We start from the raw sequence: 27354 nt of genomic DNA, 5'->3' as shown, positions 1-27354 counted from the left end.
GTTGACGGACGTATAGGCTGTTTCCAATATTTGGTTATTAATTGTGTTGCTATAAATATGGGTATGTATGAATTACTGTAATATGATGTCTAATTTTTTCAGGAAGATATATAGAAGTGGAATAGATGAGTCAAACAGAATTTGTATTTTTAGTTTTTTGAAGAATCTCCATAATGACTTCCATAGTGGTTGTTCCAGTTTGCACTCCTACCAATAATGAAAAAGGACTCCCATCCCCTGCAACTGCTCCATCATTTGTTATCATTTGATTTCTTGACCATCATTCTTTCTAGTGTGAGATGGAATCTCAGTACTGTTTTAATTTGCATTTCTTGAATAGCTAGTGATGTTGAACAATTTTTCATGTGCTTATCAGGCATCTGCACTTTTTCATCTGAGAAGTGTCTATTCCAATAATGGTGAACTTTTGGAGTCCCCAGTTTTCTCTCTGATTCTGCATATTCGGTCTCTCTTTCCTGGGAGTCACAAGCCAGGAGCCAGGGAGAAAGTGCAGATTGTCCCTTCCCTGTTCTGTCTCTTCAATATCTCTGTAGGTGTTAATTTTTTTGCCAGATCCTTCCTGGTTCCTGGAGATCTACTTCTCTTTCTTTTTTTTTTCCTTTCCTAACTTGTTATTTTGCAGTGGCTGGACTCTGAATATTGGAGAGGCTGAGTTGTTGCTAACCACTATGCCATTTTCCCGGAATATTCTCATTCACCCCCGCCCACCTCAGAGTAATGAGGATTGAACTCAGGACCTTTGCACTGAACTACATCTTTAGCCTTTCATTTATTTTGAGAGAAAGTCTCATTAAGTCACTAAATTGCCCAGTCTGGGCTCAAACATGTGATCTTCCTGCCTCAGCCTCCTAAAGCTCTGGGATTACAAATATATGCCACTACCTCCAGTAGGAACTGTCTATTATTATGCTTAGTTTTTATTTAAAAACTGGACTGCCATGCCAAACTGTGATTGGTCAAAAGGTGTTGACTTTTAATGTTTAACCTGAGGGAGGAATCCTAGCAAGGCTTCACTGTTCAGGTTGTTACTGGCCACTGTGTGCAGTATGCCTTCCTCCTGGATATCCCTTCCTCTGGTATGAGGGTCTTCAAAGGAGAAAGGAGACAGTGAGCTTTTTAGGTTTTATGGTTGGCTTTTGGGAATATGGGTTCTACTTTCTATGACTTTCCTTGGGGAAGAGGATTTCTGGATTTTATGATTCACTTTTGGAGGGAGAGAGGGATAAGAAGATGGTATAGAAAGGTCCAAAAGACCTTCCAATCTCTTTTAGTTCAAAATACTCAGCCTGAGAAATGGTGCAAATGACTTCACCTTTCTTTATCTTCCAGATTAAGCAATCAAGAAATAAGGTCTAAAACTGGTAAACCTAGAAATACAAGTTTAATCATTTTTTGTTTGGTTGGTTTTGTAGTGCTTGGGATTCCACACAGTGGCTTCTCAATGAGCTACATATCCAACCTATTTTGTATTTTGAGACAGGGTCTCTCTAAGTCTCTGCGTTGGCTAGGCTGGGCTGGAACGTTGATCCTCTTGCCTCAGCTTCAAGAATGCTAGGATTACAGGCTTGTGCCGCCATGCCTAGTTTAAGCACATTACTTAGATCAAGAGATAGGAGACGTTCTCTGTAAAGATCCAGATAGACTTTGCGGATCATACGGTCTTGATCATAACTGCTCAACTCTGCCATTATAGCAAAAAATCGCTCAGAGATAATGAGTGAAGAATGGATATGAAGTGACTAGGGGAGTAGCTCAGTGGCACAGAATGCATTTAGTATGTGTGATGACCTGAGTTCTACCCCTACTGCTCCCTCCTTCCACCAGAAAGGCTGATGTTCCAATAAAACCTTCATATACAAAAACAGGCAGAGGCCCAGATTAGGCCTGTGGGTCATAACTTGCTTATGTCAGATCTAGAGATATATGCTAAATGACCACATTTATAAAATTGATAGAGTATGATATTCCAAATTATCATTAGGGGTACCTTTAAGGTTAATATGAATTAATACAGTATTTACATTTCCCTCTTCATTTGCTTCTAGAAGGAATCATTTCTTTTGAGTCTCAAAATCATATCAAAACACAAATGTTCCTCTAAGCTTAAACAATGGCAGTCTTTCCCCAATATTTAAGATAGGAAAGACCAACAGGGGAAATGTACTTAAATTGGATCTTTACTCTTGCATTTGTCTTGGTAAATCACTGACCAATGCAACCTCCTTGAAAATTTTAGACTAGAATATTCCTAGAATATGAAGTTCTTAAAGTTATATAACATTCATCTCTTAATGTTTAGTCTCTAACAGTATATGATATATAGTTGGTAGGCAAAAATACTTGGTAAATACAAATGTACTTCAGTCAAACCTACCCATTTGGTTTTTAAAATTCAATTTAACAATATTTCATGATGTTTTACAAAGAATCCCAGAGGTATTGTGCCCAACTTGCATAAATTTTAGAACTATTCTATTTTTTAAATTTATATTATCAACTTTGCTTTATCTAATTAGAAGAAATGGTAGGCTATAAATCAAGATTATGAATAAGGGTTAGCAAGCTTTTCAAAGCTCATTTGAGGCTTCAGAATTTTGTGATGAATCACTAGTCTTTTCATACACATATTTCAAAAGCTTTACGAAGAGCTTTTAAAAATATTTTTAAGGCAGAACTCAAAGTGTAATGTTGATAATTAGCACTTGTTAAAGCTTATGAGCAATATCTGTTAACATTAAAGAGGCAATCCTATTAACATCTCCAGTTAGTCTTCAATTCAATAAATTGCCTTCTCTCTGAAAATTAAAAAAAAAAATTTCCAAGAGGACTTAAGCTTTGGAAGTGAATGTTTGTTTTTATTTTCCCTCACAAGTGCCAGATGAAAGTTAAAGCAGAGAAATAAATCTTTGTTGTTTCAGTTCACGTAAAGCCTCATCAACTAGAGCATAACCACATGTCATCATTTAATTACAGATAGGCTCATATTATAATTGCGTCAAGGAGACTTTCATTATGTCTAAAATTGAGACCTGAAAACTGTGGATTTGGTAGGTGGAAGGAATTGATGGGGTTTTGCACTATTAATCACAACAATAAAATAGAGGTGCGGAGAGAGGAAGAAAAAAATGTTCAGTAGAAACAACTAGAAATAAAGCCAAGTTTTCTGAAAAGGGTTGTCTTGAAATGTTATGCTAGAAGTGTTATCTTATGAAAATTATAAAATCACACACAATTAAGTAAATTTAACATGGAAAGGCCACATCACTTTTCACAGGCATGTGTCAGGGTGGGTATAATGTATAAAACAATGTATGAAAAAGACATGTTGGTAGACAAAGAGTTTAAATACTTGTTTTCTGCAGATATCAAATTTAGGGGTTTATAGATAGTAATAATACAATTACTAATATTTTTAATCTTACCTAAGCTACATGAAAAGATAAACCTTTGCTTTGTGTGACTATTATTGTTAAACAGAATGTAACATTTTCTGTACTCAATTTCAGATATATTAAAACCAGGAAGGAAAGAAAGCAAGAAAAGCTCCAAAGGATCAAGGGAAGTGGGATGGTTGGGGAAAGCAAAGAAGGGAATGGAATTAATATGCAAAAATGGAAACAAAGTCTTTGTAAATAGGGAGGGGTGGGGGGTTGAAGAGAGGGTAGGGGAATGGGGAAAATTTAAGAACCAAGTTATATTATGTAAAGGTACAAATTTCCAACAATGAATGTCATTATACTGTATACCAAAATGTACCAATAAGGTTAATGGAAAAAAAAAAAAAACAAAACAAACCAAAAACAAGCCAAAAACCTGAGTTGGTTCACACTTCAAAGCAGTTTCTCTCTCCACAGGGTTTTCCTTGACTTATGAGATTTGTTAAGCAGTAATTGAATAAATAGTAGCTTAATCTTTGAGAAAGACATGTTCTTTTCAAATTCCTGAATGTTATCCTTAGAGAATGACAGTTTTGAATCAAAACCTGATTTTGATCTAAAGAAAAAAAAAGTTAGGCATTAGACTAACTTAAAATTAACTGGATGAAATTTGTTCAACTACTCTTAAGATTGAAATCAATTAATGACCCTCAAATGCCGATGTATAACTATGAAAACAATCTGACAGTACTCAGAAAGTAATCCAAGTTATTTCAATGTGTCTTCAATGAAATATTTGGAAAAACGGACTTAGAAAATTGTCTATTATGTAGAAGTTGAGAATAAATAATAATTTTCAAGTGTCCTTACAGAATTCATAAGAGAACATCCTGGCAGTAGAATGTTTTAAAGGCATATAATTGTCCTTTAAAATGTTTGTGTGCATTGGTAGGAACATATTTCAAATTAAGAAGCATTTTAAATATATTGGTAAGCAATAGACCTTTGTAGCACATTGACATTAGTTGTGGGGTGAAATGTTTTATTACAAACGGGCAATATATTAATCCTTGACATTATATAATGAAGAGAAAACTACTTTTGTTTTCAATTTGGATATTCACAGACCATGCGTGTCTATCATTAAAGCACTGTGAGATATGTTGTTACATGGTACTTACTAGATTCTTATTTTATACCCCCACAAGAAGGAAATTCTAGGTCCTGGCATTTTGTACACCATGAAGTTTCCTTCACTATTTCCATTAACACTTTTTTCATTGAGTTTATTGGTACTTTTTAGGTATACAGTACAGTTACATTCATCATTGGGATCGTGTACCTTTACACCTCAGTTCTCATTTTTCCCCATTCCCCTGCCCTCCCTTCACCACTCCACCCTCCCCCATTAACAAAGACTTTGTTTCCATTTTTTATTTTTCTTGTATTTTTTTCTTTTCCCTTATTTCCTTTCACCTACCCTTCCCAATTACCCTACTCCTTTAGCCCTTATCTTCCTATTTCACATTATCAGTTATACAATTTGAACCTTATTTACACATTTAGTTTTTCACACTAGTGTAACTATTCAGTATTCACACACTATTTATTTCACTTTCCAAAAGAACAATGTATTAGTTACTCTCTTTCATCCATTATTGAACTCCAAGACACAAGGATTCTGTAGACCAAGCCAGAATCTTTTTTAATCACTAATCTTGCTGTTTCCTCAATAAGATAAATGGAGTTACTACATGATGCAGCAATTCCATTCCTAGGTTATGTCAAAAATAACTGAAAACATATTTAAACAAAAAATTGTACATGAGCACTGATACCAATGTTATTCACTAGATCCCAAAGGTGAAAATAACCCAAATATCCATTAGTGGATGAATAGCTACATAAACTGTCATAAACACATATATCCACATATGTGTACACACATGGTGAATATTATTCAGCCATGAAAAGGACTGAAATACTGATGCGTGCTTCATGGATGAAACTTGAAGACATTACACTACGTAAAAGAAGCCACACCAGAAATGTCCCATATTGAGTAATTCCATTCATATGAAATTTCCAAAGCAGGCACATTCATAGAGACAGAAAGTAGATTTGTAGTTGCCAAACTACTGGGGGTAAAGCATGGGAATCAAATACTTAATGGCTATAGTTTCCTTTGCAGGGAACTAGACAGTGGCAATAGTTCTAAAACATCATAAATATACTAAATGTCACTAATGATACATTTAGGTTATGTGCGATGTGTGTGTGTGTGTGTGTGTGTGAGTGTGTGTGTGTGTGTGTGTGTGTGTGTGTGTGTGTGTGCTATTTCCTTCTGAGAAACTAATTTTCTCCCTGAATCTCTTTCACTCCCTTCTATGGTCCTATGAGGCACTGACAAGGAGTAAGGGTGATTTTAAAAAGAAATAAAAGCTCCGTTGAAAGTTACAAGTATTAAATTTTCAGCACCATTATTCACATGATGATTTCCAAGGAAGGGATTGGGGAAAGTACACGGGAAGTAGGATATCTACTAAGAAAGAACCCACGAGTAAAAAAGATGCCATTAATCTTGCCTGCTAAGTGAAAGTTTTGCAGTAATGTTTTGGGTGTTTTTTTGGTGTGATGGAATATGTTTGTGATTCTCAGCAGGAGATTCTTTGCTGCAGAATTAGGTTTGGTTCTCATACTTCTCTGTATCAATGAGCAAACAAGTGGCAGCTGAAGTTTATGTCTGCACGGTCTGTTTTCAATAGCTAAGTTATAAATGATAGGCCCTTGGTTTAGATCCAACCTTGGAGTAAGCAACCAACGCTTATGAATCTTAAGCTCTGTGATGAATAATAACAGCATGTTAAAGAAATGCCAAGTTACAAGCATCAGATACTACAGCTGTTACATTTTTTTGAGGAACAACTGGGTCCAATCCCCTCGGCACTGGATCCATATAGCCAAGAACAATCTTTAGGACTAGTTGAAACTGAAAATTAACTTTCTTAGAATCAACTGGTTGGTGGAGGTCCAAAGGGACTGGGCATGGCTTCCACGTGGGATTTTAGCTATTATGAATCTTGCTGAATCCAGTTCTCTTGTCTGTGGTACCATGGGGGAGTAGAAAGGTCACAACATGTGGTGTGACAAGGCAAGGCTTTGCCACTAACTGGGGTCTGGCTTTTAGTTTCTCCTCCATTATGCAGTGAATATTTCTTGAATGCCTTTAATGTACAAGATTCTTCCCAAAATACAAAGATATGCCAATATGCTGATACCTATTTTGAGAGTCTTTTATGTTCCAGACATATATATTATTGCTAATCTTCATGACCTAGATTTAGAGATGTTATTATGCCAAATTTTCAGAAGATATAGCAGTAGTTCCAAGAATAAGATATTATTATCCTTGAGAAGTTTACAGATTGCTAAAAGCTGATGAATGTATTCATAATTTTAATATACTTTGGAATATAGTAAGTCATGGAATCAGGGAATTCTTGCCTAAGAATGGAACTGAGAGATCAGAATGCAAACCCCCGACAGATGGGTATATCAAACATAGAGACTTGTCTAAGGACAAATAGTAATTTAGTGACAGAGTTGGGGGTGGATTCCAGGGTGAAGGACATCATAATGAAGATTCAGAGGAATGAAGGCAACACAAGTACTGAGACGTTGTAGAAGCTTGTTTGATGAGCTGGCCAAGTACCACAATGTAAAGGATGATGGGAGAGAGGCAAGGCCAGCAAAGTGCAGGCAAAAGCACAGAGGAAGAGCAGGGGGTGACTCTGTCGACCCGATGGGAGTAAGAATAAAGCTAAAAAGCAGAGATACGCTCAGTATTCTGTACTTGTATTCCCACATTCCTTACTATTTTCCAACATCTTGTCTTCTGGGATTTTCATTCCCAAGAGCTTGCACTGTGTCTCTGGGTTGGCTGATAGTGCCAGTAGCCAGAACTTGCTTGGCCTGTGTGCACAGAGATCGGAAGCAATTTATGATGGAGGGGGTTCTGTCCCTAGAGACGGAACCAACTGGGAAGTGTGTGACCTTTTACTGTACACTAAGCACTCCTGCGGAAGAGCTAAGTCCAAGTTCCGTTATCTGGGACTCAAACTGTACACAGTGTCTCTTAGACATCAACTAAAGCCAAAGTTTGGTTCTCTTATTCTTTGAAGGCTTCTGGTCCTTGCACACATCTGGATAAAGAGTCAGGCAGAGATTTGAGCAGAGTTTATGCAAAGAATGAGAGGTGCTCTTTCTTTTGGTTTTTTCCTTGCTGACATTTCCCCCTTTATTTGCCAGTAACAGTGTTTACCCTGAACTCTGTCTCTTTGTTCTCCAGGCCATAAAGACTATATAGATTTCCTCTTAAAATTTTAGCCCCTTGACAAGGAGCCAGGCGTGATAAACACATCCTTAAACTCACAGCCATGAAAACTGGTAAAATGATCCCTTGCCATTCTTTTCATCCAAGTGTCAATTCCCCTCCTACATCTTTGCTTCTGTTCATTTTCCAAAGCTTTGCATTAAGTTTCTCAAAACATTATTTTATATACAGAGTTTATAACTATTTTATTTAAGAAGGTCAGTCTGATAAGAGCTTTTTGGGGCCACACTAGAAATAGAAATCCATTTTTATTTGTAAACAAATCTATAATTTGAACTTTTTATTTATTCCAATAGCTTTCCTTCTAATGGAATAACACTTTATTTTCCAAAGGCAATTTATTCCTAGGTTTAATATCTTCTGTTCCTTCACCCTCATCATTTTCTGAAGCTGTATCAAGAAAGCTTTTCAAGTTTTTTTTTTTGGATTATTGAGGATATCATTAGCATAGAAGAGTATTCTTGAAAGAAACTGGATTCAACTTTCTGTGCAGTAAGAAGTTAGTAAATATAGAACTCACGAATCAGCTCCTGATGGGTCAAAAACTTTTTTGTCTATGGGACATGATTTTTTTTAAAAAGTAAAACATCAAAAACACTAACAATGAAAAGACAGAGCTAAATGTCCATTGTCAGACTCAACAGAACACACCCAATCCAGTTCCCGACTGGACTATTTCACAAGCCCTGTTCCACTGGGAATCCACAAGGCTTTGGAGACAAGGTCAGAGTGAGGCTACCCCTGAAGAGACTGCTCAGAAGAGTACAGAATGGATCTGAAGAAATAACTTTCCTTAGTAGATGGCTTTGAAATGTGTCCTTGATGAGAACACAGTCTGTAGTTTAATCCAATTCAGAAAACTAAGATGTTCTCAAGGGCTATCAACTACTCAGTTGCAATGTAACAAGTCTGAGACAATTGTTATATTATTGTACAATTGGAAGGGTATCTAAAAAAAACAAAAGGGAAAAACAGCTTTTGAGACTTAAATCAGCCCTATTAAAGACATAGCAATATATTATCTATTATGGAGTTAGTTATATTTTTTCATTAAAGACAGGTTTTATGTGTTAGGATGAGGAATAATTTGTTGGGAATTCTATACTTTGGATGAAATATCATCCCCATGACTATCCAATTCTTTTGACTCAATGCTATTTAAATAGTTTCTTTTCTTCTCGTTTTTTTACCCCTTAGCTGTTACTTCAATTTTTCTGAATTTTGGATGGAGGACTGAAGTATTAATTACTTTGGAAAGTTATACTTTCCATTATGAATCAATAGACAACACCTGATTTTCTATATTTTTGATGCTGGGGATAGAAACAAGGGCCTCACATATGAGCTATACCTGCAGCTCAGCTCTGACTTGGTATCCTAATTTTTATACAGTTAAGGTGACCCACACGTGCCTACTGAGACACAAGGGGACACAAAGGCAGGAAGATTTAGAATCTTTATTTTTGTTTGTTTTGAGAATAGAGCATCATTATGTAGCTCAAGCTGGCCTTGAACTTTTTTTTTTCCTCATTGAGTTTATTGGTACATTTTAGGTATACAGTACAGTTACTTAAACTTTCTATGAAGCCCAGGTTGGTGATCTTTCCTCTCAGCCTCCCAAGTGCTGGAATTATAGGCAAGTGCAACAACACCTTGATACTGATTTATTTAAAAACTCCAGATTATATGGTTTTAACATGTCTCCTAAAAGCTCATTTATTAGAAATTTAACTCCCAAATTTAGATATTGATGGTATTTGGAGGTGGGGCCTTTGGGAGGTAATTAGGGTTAGATGAGGTCATGAGGGTGGGACTCCCATATTGGGATTAGTGGCTTTATAAGAAAAGGAAGCACATTGAGCTGGCACATTTCCCTCTAACCACGTGATGGCTTCTGCCATGCTATGACACAGGAAGAAGGCCCTCACCCTGTGTTGGCTCCTTGACCTCGGGCTTTCCAGAATCCAGAACCATGAGCTGAATATACCTCTACTCTCTACAAATTACCCAGTTTCAAGTATTCTGTTATAGCTACAGAAAACAGGTTAAGAGACAAGAGCAATTAACACAGTGGCTGGAATAAATAAGAAAAAAATTAGCTGTGGATTAAGACTACAATGTTCTCTCCCCAGTAACTATTTAACATTTACTGACCATTATCTACATGAGGCTTTTGCCTACAAGAGATTAGGAAGATAATGAGTAAGACGTGATTATTTTCTTTAAGGAACTCAGAATTCATTAGGTGTTTTACGATAGGTTCATGGATTTACAAGTTAACAGGAATTAGAGGCTGAAAGTGATGGCTGCCATGGAATTCAGGCATCCTTGGTCCCTCAAAGTCCTCTGGCCAACCCAAATTGACAGGCATAGTTCATTAAAACTTCTCTCATAGTCAGTGCCCACACCTACACATTTCTTTACTGCGGATAGAAAGTGTTTGACAAATGGGGACTACTCCATTTTCAATGATCTCTGTTTCCATTTTGATTTCTAAACAATGTGCAAAGGACAATTTTGAAAGTTTTCTGGTGCTTTACCATAGGGTATGGAAAGAGCTCCGCAAAGCACCCCAGGATACCATCAATGTCTTGCTATAACTTTTACCCTATGTCCCCCAAACCTGACAGAATATGTGGTTTGTCATTCAAATTCCCACAAAAGAGTGCCTGAGGGTGTTATCAGGAGGAAAGGGCTGACAGGTTCCTCATCTCACAGTTTCACAAATATAACTTGCATGGCTTCAGCAGTGAGGACTGTTGGGGTATAAACAGATAGAGGAATGCCTCTTGGGTCCTCACAGAGCCAGACATGTCACAGGTGTCTGCATTCCTATGGGCTTTGTTTCGGAGCAACAATATTATTTTCTTTTTCTTCCCCAACTTCAGTGCAACTAATGAAAAATATGGATTGAACCTCATTTTCTTATATTAGTTTCATTTAGAAAAATCACCCAACTTGAAGTCAAAGTCCTTATTATTATTAGAAAAGAGCATCTAAGTATAACCTATTTTAACTCCGAATGTAGCTATAAGGAAAGTTTTTACTTTTGGGTACCAAAAGCTTGGTGACCAGAAGTCAAGGGGTTTGGGTTCGACTACTGTCCACCAAATGAGATTTTTGAGACCACTTACAGGGTCCTTATCTCGAATTACATACAACATTGGGTATGTGCACATAGATATGCCTTGTGTTAGTTTCTACTGCTGCTATGGTAAATTATCATAAACTTAATGGCTTAAAACAACACAAATTTATTGTTTTATAGCTCTGAGGTCAGAAGCTAAAATAGGTCTTAGAAGGTGTAATGGCTTGTCTTTTAGGTGTAGCCCCACATTCTCATGCGAATGAGGTGGGGATATTTTGGAGTTGGCTGAATCTAGAGTGTGTGACTGATTCATGGTGGAGCTAGGCCTGAGAGCTCTAGGATTAAGGGCATGAGTGGTACCCTCCCTAAGTAGTCTGGATGGGATAAAAGGGGCAGAAAGACACTCTGAAGGGCTCTTGTTGCCTTTGCTGCCTTGTGTGTGCCATGTTGTTTCTTCCCTGCCTTGGAGCCAGCCAATTATGGACTGAAACCTCTACGATCTGTAAGCCAAATAAACCCCTTCTCAGCTAACTTTGGGTGTTGGGCATTTCATCTCAGCAATGAGAGAAAAGTAACTAACCCAGAAGGCTAAGATCAAGTTGTGGTCAGGATGGGTTCCTTCCTCAAGGCTCTGGAGGAAAATGGTTTTCCTATGTTCCCCAGCTTCTAGAAGCTGTCCACATTCTTAGGCTTTGGGTTACTTGCATCTCCTAAGCCAGCAATGGCTAGTCAAGTCTTTTTTACGTCACATAACGTTGACACTGACTCTTCTGGTTCCCTCTTGCACATTTAAGGACCCTTGTAATTACATTAGACCGAAGTGGACGATATGAGAAAATCTCCCTCTCTGAAGATCAGCTGATTAGCAACGTTAGTTCCATCTGTAACTTGAATTCCTTTTGCCATATAATATAACATATTCACAGGTTTGGAGGATTAGGGTATGGACATCATTGGAGAGCCATGTCTACCACCTCCATCTTCCTGAGGAAAGGGTTACTAGCTGTCAACAGAATCTCACAGGGGAATTTGAGAACTACTAGATTCAATGATAAAAGATTTTCTGAAGCCCTGCCACAGCTTGATTCTAGGAATGTTTCTGACCTGCCATATGGTTGAAGACAAAGATTAAACTCATCTATTTGGGCTTCAGCTTTGATTGGGACTGAATGATACAGAGGATCACAAGAGAGATGAAATGTTGTTCTGGAAAAATTAGGCATTGACTAAATAGAAAATTTACTGCCTTTTTACATTTTCCTTTCCAACTTAGTTAACAAATGAGGAAAATGAGAGGACGGTTGACCTAGTAGATGCATGGAAAGACTGATAGCAAATTCTGATGGTCCAGGATAAAGTACTCTTTTCATTTCTGTGAGCATTCAAGTAATCATCTGCATCAATTAGGCTCTCTATGAATGGCATCACTAAGAAGGATGGGAAGACAGCCAGAAAGCCAAGTGAATGGCAGTTCTTCTCATGATAACTGGGCTTCTCTTTATGAATTGGTGGAAGAAAACTGATAACAAAACTGCCAGGAGGGAAGACCCATGTTCTCAGATACTTCTATTCGATGAGTAACCTCAAAAGATAGGAGTGTGACAGAAGAGAAGCCTAATTTCAATGTGGCATTTTATTAGGTTTCAGGTTTTGATGAATTCCACCCCTGAGACTTACATCTGCCATTGAATGTGCATGTCTTCCATGCTAAAGATTCAACTGAGTTTAGTCTGATCCTTCCCTTCCCACACACACCCAGCAGAATATCTTCATTCCCTAGAACAGCACTTCTTAATTTCTTAGTCTCAGAATTTCTTCACATGCTTGAGAATTACTGAAGATCTCAAAGAAATTTTATTATGGGTGCTATTAATATTGACCTTGAAAATATTAAAATAGAAAATTTCAGAAGTATTCATGAATATGTTAAAATAATAAACAACTCAGCCTGCTGTGGTGGTGCATAACTGTAATCCCAGCACTCTTTTGAGACTGAAACCAGGAAGATCATAAGTTTCAACTCAGCCTGGGCAACTTAGTGACTTAGCAAGACTCTGTTTCAACATAAAAAATAAAAAAGGGCTGGGGATGTAGCTCAGTGGAAAGGCCTTGTGTTCAATCCCTAGTGTTGCAGATAATAATAACAATAATAATATCAATAACACTATAGTTTAACATGTGACTCATTTATAAAATACAACTGTATTTTCAGTAAACAGTGAGAGGATTGGCTCTGCTTTAGATTTTTGCAAACCTTTTTCCCATTTCACTTAATAGAAGACTGCTGAATTCTCATATCTGCTTCCCCAGTCTCCTGTGAGGCCACGCATGCAGAAATGTCACTGTACACTTATTACAAAATGAGAGTGAAAAGGGCAACAATATCTTCGGATTGTTATAATAATAGTTTTGACATTGTGTCCCTGCAATGGATCTTCAGGACACCCAGGGGTTCTTTGATCACACTCTGAGAACCACACTCTAGTATGTTTCTCAGTAGGGAGTAAGTACTCTATGAAGCCTGGTAAAATGACAAATATATTCCAGAGAATATGTGCTTCGGCTGGAGTCAGAGAAAAACAATTTCAAAAAACGGCAGTTTTACGCCATGATTTCATCATGCCACATTAAATGAAGTTGGGTTTTAAAATCATAAGCAGGGACTGTTTGAAGAGCCTAGTTTTCTACATCATGTCAGTTAGGCTGATCTATCCTTTTCTACCTTTACATTCTTTTGGTCTATGTCTGGACTACTTTCATATCCTTCATTTTTTTCTGAGAGTTTTCAAACCAGAAGAGATTTTAAAATAGCCATTAACCAGTGAACTAAGGATAAAAGTCATATTTCTTTTTAAGTCCTTTTTTTTTAAATAACTAAAACAGGGAGAGCACTATTATGCTTTAAAGATATAAAGCCAAAGCACTGATATGTGTTCCCTTTGAAAATGTCTTGGACTTGCCTCTCAGTTACATTAAGACTAACTTCAAATGTTTTATTTTGTTCCACCTCAAATATTAGATACCACTGGGTGTGAGTCAAAACTGGAACAACTTGGAACAACTTTCATGTAGAAAATGAACTGTAAAACTGTAAGCTCTCCACTGTTGGGGTGCTCCAGAGCAGTAGTTCTCACTGGAACAATTTTGCCCCCTGGGGCACATTTGATACTGCTTCGAGACATTCTTGGATGTCATAACTAAGGATGGGTGTGGTAGTGTCATGTAGTAGGTAGAGACCAGGGATGCTTCTAACTATCTTACAAGGCACAGCACAGCCCCCATGACCAAACGCACCTGGCCTCGAACGTCAATAGGGACATTGTTGAGAACCCGTACTATAAAAGATTACCTTATGTTTAATTTTCATCTTACAGCACTGACAATTCTATTTCTAAAGGCAGTATTTATTCTGTTTTCTTAAACCCAAACTTAAACACTCCTCCTTTGATCATGTCTTTTAAAGAAATTGTATGGCTCTAATGTGATTAACTCATAAGTATATATGGTGTAAGTTGTGAATTTAAAAATGATTGAATTATAAGCACAGTTCAACATATGTTACTTGAAAACAAAATTTCATGGTTCTCTGGAAAACAATCCATTAATCTAAGCTTTAAAAAAAGTAAACCAAATAAGGTTTATTATTGTTTCAGGAATTATCAGAGGCTTTAAATATCCAGTATACACCACAATCCTCCAACAGGTTATATAACACATGGCATTTAGGGAACAGGGACTTTTTTTAGGTGATGGTGAAGCAGGACAAAAACACGTTGTTCCAAGCCTTGGGCAATTCCCCCACCCCTCAGTTCACCTCCCTCTGCCTTGTAGCTGTAACTTCTTGTTCTGGTACAGATAAAATTGAACCATGTCCTGTAAACAAAGTTTATGACACCTTGTTCTCATATGATTCATAAGACACTGTCTTCTTACAAGGATAAATTACAAAAGTGTCTGCCTTTGTTTTGTTTCAGTAAATATACTTGCTACGTCACTGCAAAGACCACCCTTCTTAGATCAAATCTATAAAAGCTGGAAATTTTGTTCAATGCTCTACCTTTAGATAAGAGTCTATTGAGCTGGTGTTCACTTAAAACCTAAAATAAATCCTCCTGATTCCCATTGGTCTCTCCTGTCTCTTGGAATTCTGAAACAATAGGGATGAAATCCAGGTCCTCCTGCACACTAGGCAAGCATTCTACCAATGTGCTACATCCCCAGCCCAAGGATTCTTTTCCTTTTTAATTAATTAATTAATTAATTTTCCTTTATTGGTACATTTTATGTATATGTTATAATCATATTCATTATTGGGAATTTGTACCTGTACATGACATATCTTGGTGCTTATTTTTTCACATTCCCCTTCCCTCCCTTCAACCCCTCCACTCCTTCCTATTTACATAAGCTTCATTTCCATTTTTTCATTTTTTTATCTTTAATTCTTTTTTCCTTCCTCTCTGTCCTTTCCTCCATCCCCCCAGTTCCAATTCCCCTTTCAATATTTTCTTCCTCATTCACAGTATCTATTATACATTTTGGTCTTCATTTGCACTTTCAGTTTCTCACACCAGAGAAACAATTTCCTATTTACAGATGTGTGTACTGTTAAAAGTATGGCCTCAAGGTGCATCCAATTAGGTGTAAATTTCTCTAATTTGTCTTTCTTTATAGGTGAGTAGTACTCCATTTTATATATAACAACAATCTTTATCCAATCACAAGTTGATGAGCATTTGGGCTATTTCCAAGATTTAGCTATTACAAACTGTGCTGCTATAAACATGGGTGCGCATATACCAGTGTAGTATGATGTTTTTAATTCTTTCAGGAACATACCCAGAAGAGGAATACTTGGTACAACAGGACCTCTAGTCCTAGATTTTTGAGGAATCAACACATTGATTTCCACAGTGGTTGCTCCAGTCTACACTCCCACCAACAGTGGAGAAGGGGTCCCTTCTCCCCACAGCCCCACTGGCATTTGTTTTTGGTTGATTTCTTGATAGCAGCCATTCTTTCTGTAATGAGATAGAATCTCAGTGTCATCTTCATTTGCATCTCTCGAATGACCAGTAATGTTGAATATTTTTTCATATATGTATTTTCTGGTTCTACTTCTTCATCTGAGAAATGTCTGTTCATTTCAGATGCTCATTTTTGGATTGGATCTTTAAATTTGGGGGTCTGATATTTTTAAAGTTCTTTATATATTCTAAATAGCAGTCTGTTGAGGAGCAGTTGGTAAAAAATTCTTCCCACACGGTTGGCTGTCTCTTCACTCTTGGTGGTTTCTTTTGCTATGCAAAAGCTTTGTAATAAGATGAGATTCCAATTGTTGATTCTTTGTGCTAATTCCCATGCAACTGTGGTTCTGTTCATAAAGTCTTTTCCTACGTTAATATCTTCAAGAGATCTATCTAAGATTTATTTTTTGTTTTAATATTTAGATCTTTAATCCATTTCAATTTTAGTTTAGTGCATGGTGAAAGATCTGGGTCTAGTTTTAATCTTTGGCAAGTTCTAATCTGTTCCATTGATCTTCTGGTTTATTTCTTTGTCAGTACCATGCTGCTTTTTTCACAGTAGCTCTGTAGTATAGTTTCAAGTTTGGAATTGTGATATGCCCTGCCTTGTCTTTATTGCTTAAAATGGTTTTTACTACTCTAGGCTTCTTCTGGTTCCACGTAAATTTTTGGATTGTTTTTTTCTATTTCTGTGAAATATCCTGTTGGAATTTCAATCGGAACTGCATTGAATCTATATAGAAATTTTGGAAGTATAGCCATTTTCACTATATTGGTTCTTCCTACCCAAGAACAAGGCATGCCTTTCCATTTATTGATATACTCTTCAATTTTTTATCAGAGTGTTGTAGTTTTCAAGTAGAGATCTTTTACATCCTTCATTAGATTGATTCCTAGGTATTTCATTTTTTTGGATGCTATTGTGAAAGGAGTTGTTTCCCCAATTCCTCTTTCAGTGAGTCTGTTATTCGTGTACAGGAAGGCTACTGATTTTTCAGTGTTGACTTTGTATGCAGCCACTCTACTGAATTTGGTTACTAATTCTATAAGTCTTTTGGCAGAGTTTTTGGGTTCTTCTATATAGAGTATCATGTCATCTGCTAATAATGACAATATAAATTTTTCATTTTATATCTCTATTATTTTATTTCTTTCTCTTGTTTCCAAAACTATACTGAACAGGAGTGGTGATAGTGGACATCCTTGCCTTGTTCCTGATTTTAATGTGAAAGATTTCAGTTTTTGACCATTTAGTATGATGTTAGCAGTGGTTTTTCATAGATGGCTTTATCAGGTTGAGATAAAGACCATCTATTTCTATTTTCTCTAGGGTTTTTAATCAGGAATGCATGTTGGATTTTTCCAAATGCTTTTTCTGAATCTATTGAGATGATCATATGGATTTTGTTCTTGACTCTGTTAATATAGTTATTACATTTATTGATTTATGTATGTAGAACCATCCTTGCATCCCTGGGATGAATCCAAATTGCTTAGCTTCTATAATATTCTATGCCTATAATAATCTATGCCTAGGCATAGATTTTTTTTAAAGTCATGGTCCTATATGTCTCACTTATCTACATGTTAACTTTCTTCCCCTGTTTGGAAAGTTTTCTGCCATTACTTCTTTGAACAGGTTTTTTTTTTATGTCATTTGTGACACCTCCTGCTTTTTCATTCACTCTGATCAATCTTATGTTATCCTTCTTTGGATTATCTAGCAGCTGCTGGATTGATTTCTTATGGTCTCTTGCTACTTTTAAGAAATCTCTCTTTTCATGATCATTAATCACAATCCTGTTCTATATCTGATAGTCAGTCCTCACATTGACATATTCTGCTGCATACTTTCAAAGAAGGTTTTAATCTCCAGATTATCTGTTTGAATTTGTTTCAGGGATTCCATTTCTTTCCTATGCTGGACATTCATGGTTTCCATCATTTTTCTGAGCTTCTATATTTTTTTATCTGTATCTATTCTAGAGTCACTAAGCATGTTTCTCATTCTGGTCCCCATCTCTGTAGAATTCTTGTAAATAATTTCTGCTTTGATTTTTTTTCTAGAGCCTTGTTCATCTGTTTGGCTACTTCCCTTGTTACCTGTTCAGGGAGTTCATCCAGTTTACTTTAAGATTGTTCCATCTTATTGCCCTCTGGATTTGCTTTTGGTGAGCTGGTTGCCTGGGTTTGTGTCTAGTTTAGGTGTCTTCTCATCTTTTTTTGTTGTTGTTGATGACTTTGGTTTAATTCCTAGGTTGATACTTGTGTATTGCTTATTGCAAATATCTTTATTGCTAGTTTTTAGAACCCTTAGAGAATGTGTACTTCTCAGAGTTATCTTCCAGGTATAGCTGGTCTTTGGGGTATGAGTCTCTAATGACCTAAGGATTATTTTCATTAAGGAAGCATTTGCGTAGAAGCATTTTAAAAAATATACCTGGAGAAACTTTTTGAAATAAGCCAAGTTATTATAGAATTTTAGATGTTCAGTGAAAACCCAATAAACCTTTTCTTGCTATTTTCTTCAATTTAGAAAATATTCCCTTTTTTAAAAAAGAGATAAAATCCCTATTATTTTATACCAATATTAACTGCTGATCACATAAAATGTCCCTTTTTAAGCTAATCAAAGATGTAATGGCCCCATGATTAAAAGACTATAACTTTAGAGCTGGCAGATTTTCAATCAAGGAAACAATGGTAATTAAGAAACCATTTTTCAAAATTTTCCAAAGCTTAGACTATTTATTATATCATGTAACTATAGACATATAATCATTCAGAGGGGGATGAGTCAACAAGAGATACTGTATTGCAAGAAGAAAGAGTAAACCACAGCTTTCTATTTGAGCACTCCAGATAAGCCAGAGCCTCGCCTGATCACTGCCAATTAGAGTGGAATTAAAATGTATCATCTATAATTATGGGACAGAATTACTGTTCTGAGCTGTAATCTCCAATTACGAAGACATGGTTAATCAAGATAGAAAGCCTGAAATGACTTGCAGGAGGAAGGAGAAATAAGCAAGGAAGAAGAAGGGAAATTCCACTCATTATTTAGTTCCTGTTAAGTCAGTCATGTTGCAGGTCATATAAAGCAACATTGGCCAAAAATAATGGCCCATACTTTACTCAGCATGCCAAATGTTTAATTTTTATTAAAAAATCACTGCTATAAGAACAACTATCTTCAATTCCATAATATGTTTTATATGCCAGTTAATAAGGGGTTTCTTGTTGTGATCATTTGTATAGCTCTCATTTAATTATTTCATAAGCATGCTTAGCTCAAGAGTGAATTATTCTTCATGGGAGAAAAGAACTCAGTAGTTTAATAAAGTAAGGACAGTCTTAATTATTGGGTAGATAATCTTGACCTGAAAGTTTAGCTTTGGGTGCAAATTTCTTAGAGACATTTAAAACAAAAATAACATTTTGTTACAAAGATAATAATATTCCTTTGTTATGTACTGTTGTGCAATGGGGCAGGGGAAGAAGTCAGATTCCTGTTTCATATGTAAAGCTCAGAGAGAGTGGAGTCTTTTCAGAGGGATTGGAAACTGGATTCTTCTCTGAAAGCACTTGGAGTGGGAAGAAAGGGCAGAGGAATTACCAGGAGATGCCCTGGGCTGCAATTCTAGCCTTTCCTCTTGCAGTGGCTTCACCTAAAGGCAACACTTTGAAATTTTACACGTTTCCCAATGAGATAACAATAGAAAAGGGCTGGGCCAACTACAAAGTGCTATTTAATTTTAAAATGTCACCCAGTAGATATGTGGAAATCAAAAGTATATTCCAAATCTTCAGAGTAATCAAAGTTATTTAAATATACTCAGTGTATGGTTTGTTGTACATTTGAAATTGTGTGTGTGTGTGTGTGTGTGTGTGTGTGTTTGCATGTGTGTACTGGGGATTAAACCCAAGGCCTTAATACTGAGCTACATCTTCGGCCATTTTAATTTAGTTTATTTTGAGGCAGGGCCTTACTAAGTCTCTAAGTCACTAAAGCTGAGCTGGAATTTATGATCTGCCTGCCTCATTGAAGTCTTCTTAAAAGACACGTCTGACTGGAACCCAAGGCATAAAAAATACCTTCTGATTGGAACCTATAGCATCTCAAAGGGATAGCTGGATCAAAAAGCCACATAGGAGATGATGGATTTAGATTAAGAAAGGGTGTGGAGAGGACAGATTATTTTATGCCATTTTGCAGGAGGAATTCTTTTGAATGTAAACACTGGAACTAATATGACAACAAGTTCTCTCTCCTGGAGTTGGGAGGCAGGCCTTTGTGACAGAGTTAGCTGCTCCCTCTAGCAAAGGGATGAATCTTTTGAACCTTCACTGCCTCTTCCATTGGACTAAGGGATGAATGATGGGGAATCAGGTGCAAAGAGGGATCTTAGTGAGGGAGGGACAGGGAAGTAGGGGTCTTTATCACTGGGCTAATGGATCCTTGGAAGAAAATGGATGGAGAGAGGCCTACCCTAAAAAAAAGAGCCAGAGTGTAACAAAGAAGCAAATTAGAAATGGCACCTTACATGCTATTTGAGAACAGTAAGCTGTTTGGGGATATGGTAGCAAAAGATGCCCTAGGAGGAAGAAACTTGTAAGGAAAAGCAACTTGCTTTTCAACCAAACCTGGCATTTCCTTTTAGACCTCTGCCATCATGGGTCACATGTATGCTCCTGAGAAGAGCCTGTCCCACTGGGCTCTGCCATATTGCCAAAGTGTCCCCACCTGGCTTCTGCTGACATCTGACAACATGAAGGAGAAGATTCACAATCTAGCCAAGAAGGGTCTGACTTCCTCACAGATCAGTGTGATCCTGAGAGACTCTCATGGCATTTCACAAGTATATTTTGTAATGGGTAGTAAAATCTTGAGAATTCTTAAGTCTAAAGGACTTATTCCTGATCTCCCTGAAGACCTCTACCACTTAATTAAGAAAGCAGTTGCTGTTTGTAAGCATCTTGAGAGGAACAGAAAGGCTGAGGATGTTAAATTCCAACTCGCCCTGATTAAGAGCCGGATTTACTGATTGGCTTGACCAAGTGGGTCTTCCATCCCAATTGGAAATATGAGTCATCCACAGCCTCTGCCCTGGTGGCATAAATTTGTTTATGTCTTGAAGCAATAAAATCATGATTTAACTAAAAAAACAATCAACCAAACCTGGACTGTAATCCCACAGAGAAGCTGTGTGAAGTTCCTTAACATTTCAATATCTGGGTTTCTCATCTATAAAATGGGGATAATACTCTCCTGGCAGGTGTGAGGAGTCAATTCATGTAAATTAATGGAATGCTCCTGGGACAAGCTCTAACATACACTGATGTAGGTTTAAGCAGTACTGGTGGTTTATAAATTCAGATCAATTTTACCTAATTTTTCCTTCCAAAAGTATTCTCTTTTGTCAAGTCAATAAATATTGAAGTATTTTTATGTCTCTTTTCTTGAATTCATCCAGAAACATAATCATTAGAATTTTATTCCTATAAGGGGAAAGAACACAGGTTTTGAGATCACATAGTCAGATTTCTATTCAGCTTCAGATCTTTGTCTTATTGTGGAAATGGGTAAATTAGCTCATTTTATAACTTGTCTTCTCAACTGAAGGTCACATGAAGTTTAATTAAATGTGTCTTAGGACTATAAAATACTCAGAAGGCAGTTGGCACACAGTAGGCATTCAGAAAATATTATTTCCCTTTCCTTTTTATTGGGAGGACATTGTATGACAATATCACATTGACTGTCCTCTAAGGATCACTCCTGGCAATGAACATTGGGCCTGAGAATCAAAAGTGAAAAGTAGTTCTTCATTGCAGAGAGACTGCAGCTGCACTGATGGTCTTTTCTGGGTCATATTGTCCCCCACACGAGGAAAACATGCTATTTTCTTAATGAGATATCAGGAATGCAGTAGCACTGGAAACACATTCACAAATCTTCCTGGATCCATCAAAAATAGTTTAAAGCATAGACTTAGTGGCTGGATCTGCCCAATGGGTAAAGTAGGCTAAAGCTTTGCATCTCTGTCTTCATTTTATATGTTTCCTTTATTACCTTGTGACCATTAACTGTGATATGAGCACTTTACTATAGTAAGAATTACCTAGCAGATTAGAAAAGCACACTTCTGGATGTATCTGTGGGGTGTTTCAAGACATGATTGGTATGTAGGCAACTGAACTCAAAGGGAAGACCAACCCTGGTTGTGGGTAGCAAATGGAACATGAAAAGGAAAGAAGGAAGTGTGTCTGTTTCTGAAGAATTCCAGCCTGCTTGAGCAGATGTTTCTTTTGCTGCCATGCCTTTGGCAGTTTCCAATTTCTTCAAATTTCAAGTTTCTTCTGGCTTCAGGGGTAGTGTGCAGACTCACATCAGTAACCCTTCAGGAAGCTTCCAAGACTGACCTTGGACTAGTGCTGCATCCTTGATCCCTCTTGTTCTGGGGCTTCTATTTCTTGGATTGAGCAGCTATTGGATCCTCCAGCTCTCTAGCACACACACACACACACACACACACACACACAGCAATTGTAGACCCTCCCACTTCTAGATAAGAACTGAATCAAATTAAATGGTTAGTTTCGATGTTGCCCTTATGGGGAATTTGATTTGCTTCTTATCCAGTTTGGTATGTGACTAGAATCATGAGAGTGGAGTTTGTGAGTCAAGGCCATACTGTATATATGCATTTTTTTCTATTGACTGTGTTCCTCTAGACAACCCTAACCAATATATACCTTTTGGTCACTTTGCTGCTTAGCTCTTCATGTAGGCATACTTATCACTTATAGAATGTCTGTCTAAAAATTCGTAATACAAAGTTTATTAGCCCTGAATTTATCTAACCTATCTCATCTCCCTTGAAAACTGAGGCAAAATATTCAAGGACATCCAACTTACATTTTGTTTTTACAATGTGGTGTTATAGACTAACTGGAAAAGTGCCTAGAAGTCTCTGGCCATTGTTCTAACACCGCAGTCACCTCAGATTCAAGGAAAAACAGAACCTTACACACCACCCCATGATATGGTTATCCCTCTAAGCAGGAGCAATTTCCTCATGAGGATCTCTAGGAACTAGTCTTGAGATAAGTATAAACCAGATAACAGCTTGACCAGGATCATCTACCTTGTCAGCTATGCAACTGTCCCAGCTATGTACATCCCCAATACTTGCTTTTGTTCCCCTTTTCTATAAAACCCCAAAGCTTTTGATAATCTCTAGAAGACAGACTTTGAACTTCTTTATCTGTTCTTCCCAGCATGGCCATGCTGAGTAAAGCTCCTTTACTGCCCTTTACCAATGCCTGTCTCCTGGATTGGTATTTGGGAACTGGTGGCTCTTACGGCTTGTATTTTTACATCGCCCCAGAGTCTCATGTGGTCTTAGGTGGGGCTTTTACAAAGGTGGCTAGATCTATAGTGTCTAATTGATTCAAGGTGCAGTGTTAGGCCAGGGGACACTAGGATTAAGGGTGTGAGTGCTGCCAGTCCTAAGTAATCTGAATAAGATAAAAGGGGCAGAAAAATGCTGTTAAAGTCCCTCGCTGACCTTTGCTGTCTTCCACCACCATGAACTGTTGCCCTTCTGACATGTGCCACTCTGCCTTGGACCCAGGCAATTATGGACTGAAATCTCTACAAACCGTGAGATAAATAAACCCTTTCCCCTATAACTTTGGGTGTCAGGTACTTTGTCTCAGCTACAAGAGAAAATTAAGACAGTGGTCAAGCCTTGACTTTTGAACCCCAGGAACCAAGTCTTTGCCCTAAAACTTTGGTTAAGAGAAAAAACAAACAAACAAACAAAAAACCCCAAAATCTTTCCTCAGTGGAAAATTATGCATTGCTTCAAGCATACTGATTCATTTGATTCGGAATCCCTGGAACCTATTTTATAACTCTGTAAGTTGCGGATAACTGATAGCTAAGCAAAATAATTCTTGTTGATAGACGTGGAAAATTTTCCTTGGCATGGTCTATAAGATTCAGAGGAGTTTGCTCTCCTGCTATGGAGGAAGCTAGTTTGACCTCCATTTGTACATTCATTTCAATATTTCTCACTATTCTTTGTATTTTCCCTTGGACTATTGACAGCATTGTACTGGTTTCTTCATAAATGAATTAAATAATAATGATAAAAAGGACTCATTTTGTATCTGTGGGAGAGTTATAGTTTTACCTGGTTTTGAAAATTCCTTTAGCAAGTATTTATTAAGTACCTACAATGTGCCTAATGCTATACCAGTCACTGCTTTAAGTCACGAATATGTTATGTTAGCTCTCAAAATTAAGGTATCTATCCCCAGAATGAAGTACTCAAATTTAATTCTAAAATTTCTCTGGTTTAAACCCATTAACTAGTGCTCAACTCTTTACATCGATATCTCTTGTCCTTAGACAAAGTTCCCATGTCACTAGACCAAAAGAAAAAAAATACCTGAATAAATTATATGTGGTTTTACAAAAAAACTCTAAAAGATAACAGCAGCAAATGGAAAGTTAAGAAATACATTTTAAAACTCTTCAAGTTTCAAGCTAAACTTCTTACAGATTTTAAATAGGCGAAAGAAATTGCTTTCCCATTGATATAGGTGAACAGAACCATTCTCCTTCTGCCAATTAGTAGCCTGAGCCATAGAGAAGAGAAAAAAAACTACATTAAAGCCTAGTGATCAAGAGAAAAAATATTGAATTCTGGGTCTCCTGACTTGCAGTTTACTTGTATTTTAATATTAATTACAAGCTTGCATCAGCATAACCATTTTTCTTTACTGAAATTTAGTTTACCTAAATTTTCACTCAAAATATTCTGAAATTTCCCTCGACAATAATGTCTTTGATATTTGATCATTAGATGATTTTATAGACCATGGAATTATAAAATGTGCTTTTCCCTTATAGACAAATAATATTGGATAGTATAAGTCATAGACTAGAAATCAAGAAATTCCATACTTTCCATGCTAACTTATAATTGTAGATCAGTTTTCTAAAATCATGCAAGTAAAATATGCTTTTAGATAAAATTTCAAATACTAATGGAAGAGGAAAAAATGGTAAATAACAATCTTACCTCAGTTTTCCAAACCCTAAGCTCCTTTCCCTGAAGATGAGATAATCTTTTCTAGTGGATCTTTACGTGGATATTTTATTGTGTGTATAACTCATTTATTTATCACTTAGAGATCATTTTAAATCATATTCAATGGGATTTTTCCAGCATTAAAAAGAATGAGAGGGACTGGAGTGTAGATTAGTGGTAGAGAGCTTACCTAGCATGCATAAGGACCTGAGTTTGATACCCAGAATGCAAGAAATTTAGCCTTTGGTTAGTCATACCTAATTGCAAATATTTTCTCAGCTGGCCCTGTAAATTCACTATGGTATTTGCATCTTAATGTATTTAAATTTTGAAACAATTATTGTTAATTGAAATAGATACTATCAGCTTAAGATTTATAAAGCATGACGAGTCTCTTAGATACTACTCAATGCGAAACTAATTGAACTGCAGATCTAAAAATTACAAGACTTTGAAATGCAAAGGATTACTGACGGCACACAATACACTTCTGTATTGTGTTATTCTGCTTGCCATATACTAATGTAGTTATCTTAAACTTTTCCTACTGCTAATACAGTTGTGCCAAACAGAGTTGTATGTGCAGATTCAAGATTTTTTTTTTTTCCCAAAAGCACTGAGCCCTGGCTGTCTCTGGGGAGCAGCCAAGAGGCCTCCTTGACTGGTAGCTCTCATCATTAGACATTTTTTTTAAAAGAAAATCATCTTTTTACAGATTTTGATAAATACTTAAATGCACATAAATGAGTTGCTCTGGAAACAGTCAAGGCTATATAGTTCTTATTTAAAATAGACTATCCAGGGAACAATTCTCTTTGAAAAACCTTGTCAGTTCAGAATCCATACAGGTGAAGGTCCAGCATCTTTTGGGTCGTGTATTTGGTGCTTCAGAAGCTGCCACACACTGTTTCCTCTACCATCATCCTGCACACCCACTCAATATGATTTGGGGGCGGCAACATTAGCAAAGGGAACTTCCCTAAGACATGGGTCAGGCCATCTATGCTTGTCCCTCTTTCCCCAAAACCTATGAGTTACCTAAAGAGACTGAACTGTAATGCCGCATAAGTACTACCCCATCTGTTGGTTTTCTCCATTTCCACCTTCTAATTCAGCATTGGCCCTGTTGCATTGCAATTATCTTCTTGAATACTAGGCCTTTCCATGAAATAGGAACCTTGTCAGTGAAGCATTCACTGGTTTATTCATCTTATAATTGCGACTAAATGATTAAGGAATGAGTAAATGTGTAGGATAGTTTAAATTCATTCTTTTCCCTCTGAAGTTTCCCTAATTTTAGTTTATAGACTGAACTGATAATAGCCAGATTAACAGGAAAAAGAGCAGGCAAATTTATTTATTAACTTATTTATTTTACTCAAGTGTGTCTTATTTCACTTAAGAGTATGGCCTCAATGTGCATCGATTTAGCTATTAAGGTCTCTAGTTTCTCATTCTTTTTTTCTTTTTATCTGATTTTATTTTTTAATTAATTAATTATATAATGCCAATCATCATTGGAAATGTGCACTGCTACACAGACTCTATGCAATCCTGATTGAAGTCCCAACAGTGTGACTCACAGAACTTGAGAAAATAATACAAAATTTTATTAGGAACCAGAAGAGACATAGAATAGCAAAAGCCATTCCAGGCAACAGAGACATGGCAGGGGTTATCACAATCCCAAACTTGAAACTATACAACAAAGCCACTGTGATAAAAAGAACATGATACTGGCAAAGAAACAGAACCAAGGATCAGTGGAATGGATTAGAAGATGCAGAAACAAATTCAGATATACTCAGCTACGTCATCTTTGACAAAGGAGCTAATGATCCTTACTTGAGGAAAGATAGCCTCTTTAAGAAATGGTGTTGGAAAAACTGGATTTGAACTTGCCAAAGATTAAAACTAGACTCTATGTTTCACCATTCACTAAAGTAAAATCCAAGTGGATTAAAGATCTAAATATCAAAACAGAAACACTAAACTTGCTGGAAGATAAGTTAGGTAAAACTCTTAAAGATACTGGCATAGGAAAAGACTTTATGAACAAAACCTCAGTAGCACGGGAACTTGCACAAAGAACCAACAACTGGGATCTAATCCTATTAAAAAGCTTTTGCAGTGCAAGAGAAACCACCAACAGAGCTAAGAGACAATCTACAATGTGGGAAAAAATTTTACCAGATGTTCCTCAGAAAAAGGTCTACTAAAAAAAAAAAAATCAGACCCCCAAATACAAAGATCTGATTCAAAAATGGGCATCTGAAATGAACAGACATTTTTGAGACAAACAAGTAAAAGCAGCAAAGAAACATGAAAAAATCATCAGTATAAC

General features: G+C 36.8%; 2 protein-coding genes across 5 annotated transcripts in view; one reads left to right on the top strand and one right to left on the bottom strand.

Annotated features, from left to right (window-relative positions):
• The window catches only part of Frmpd4 (FERM and PDZ domain containing 4), an 862356-nt gene that overhangs the window by 115906 nt on the left and 719096 nt on the right, over positions 1–27354 (bottom strand). The window lies entirely within an intron of this gene.
• Positions 20580–20951, top strand: LOC109117732 (40S ribosomal protein S13-like). Its single transcript, XM_019206055.1, has one exon. It carries the CDS (start codon positions 20580–20582, stop codon positions 20949–20951), a length of 372 nt encoding a protein of 123 aa, XP_019061600.1.

Source organism: Fukomys damarensis, unplaced genomic scaffold (assembly GCF_012274545.1).
Source record: "Fukomys damarensis isolate Sample0158 unplaced genomic scaffold, DMR_v1.0_HiC HiC_scaffold_39, whole genome shotgun sequence".
NCBI lineage: Eukaryota > Metazoa > Chordata > Mammalia > Rodentia > Bathyergidae > Fukomys > Fukomys damarensis.
The sequence above is the reverse complement of the archived record's forward strand: the minus strand, read 5'-3'. Positions and strand labels throughout refer to the sequence as shown.

What these genes read in the sequence shown, in the direction of transcription:
- LOC109117732 (XM_019206055.1), top strand. Translation starts at nt 20,580, where the DNA reads ATGGGTCACATGTATGCTCCTGAGAAGAGCCTGTCCCACTGGGCTCTG.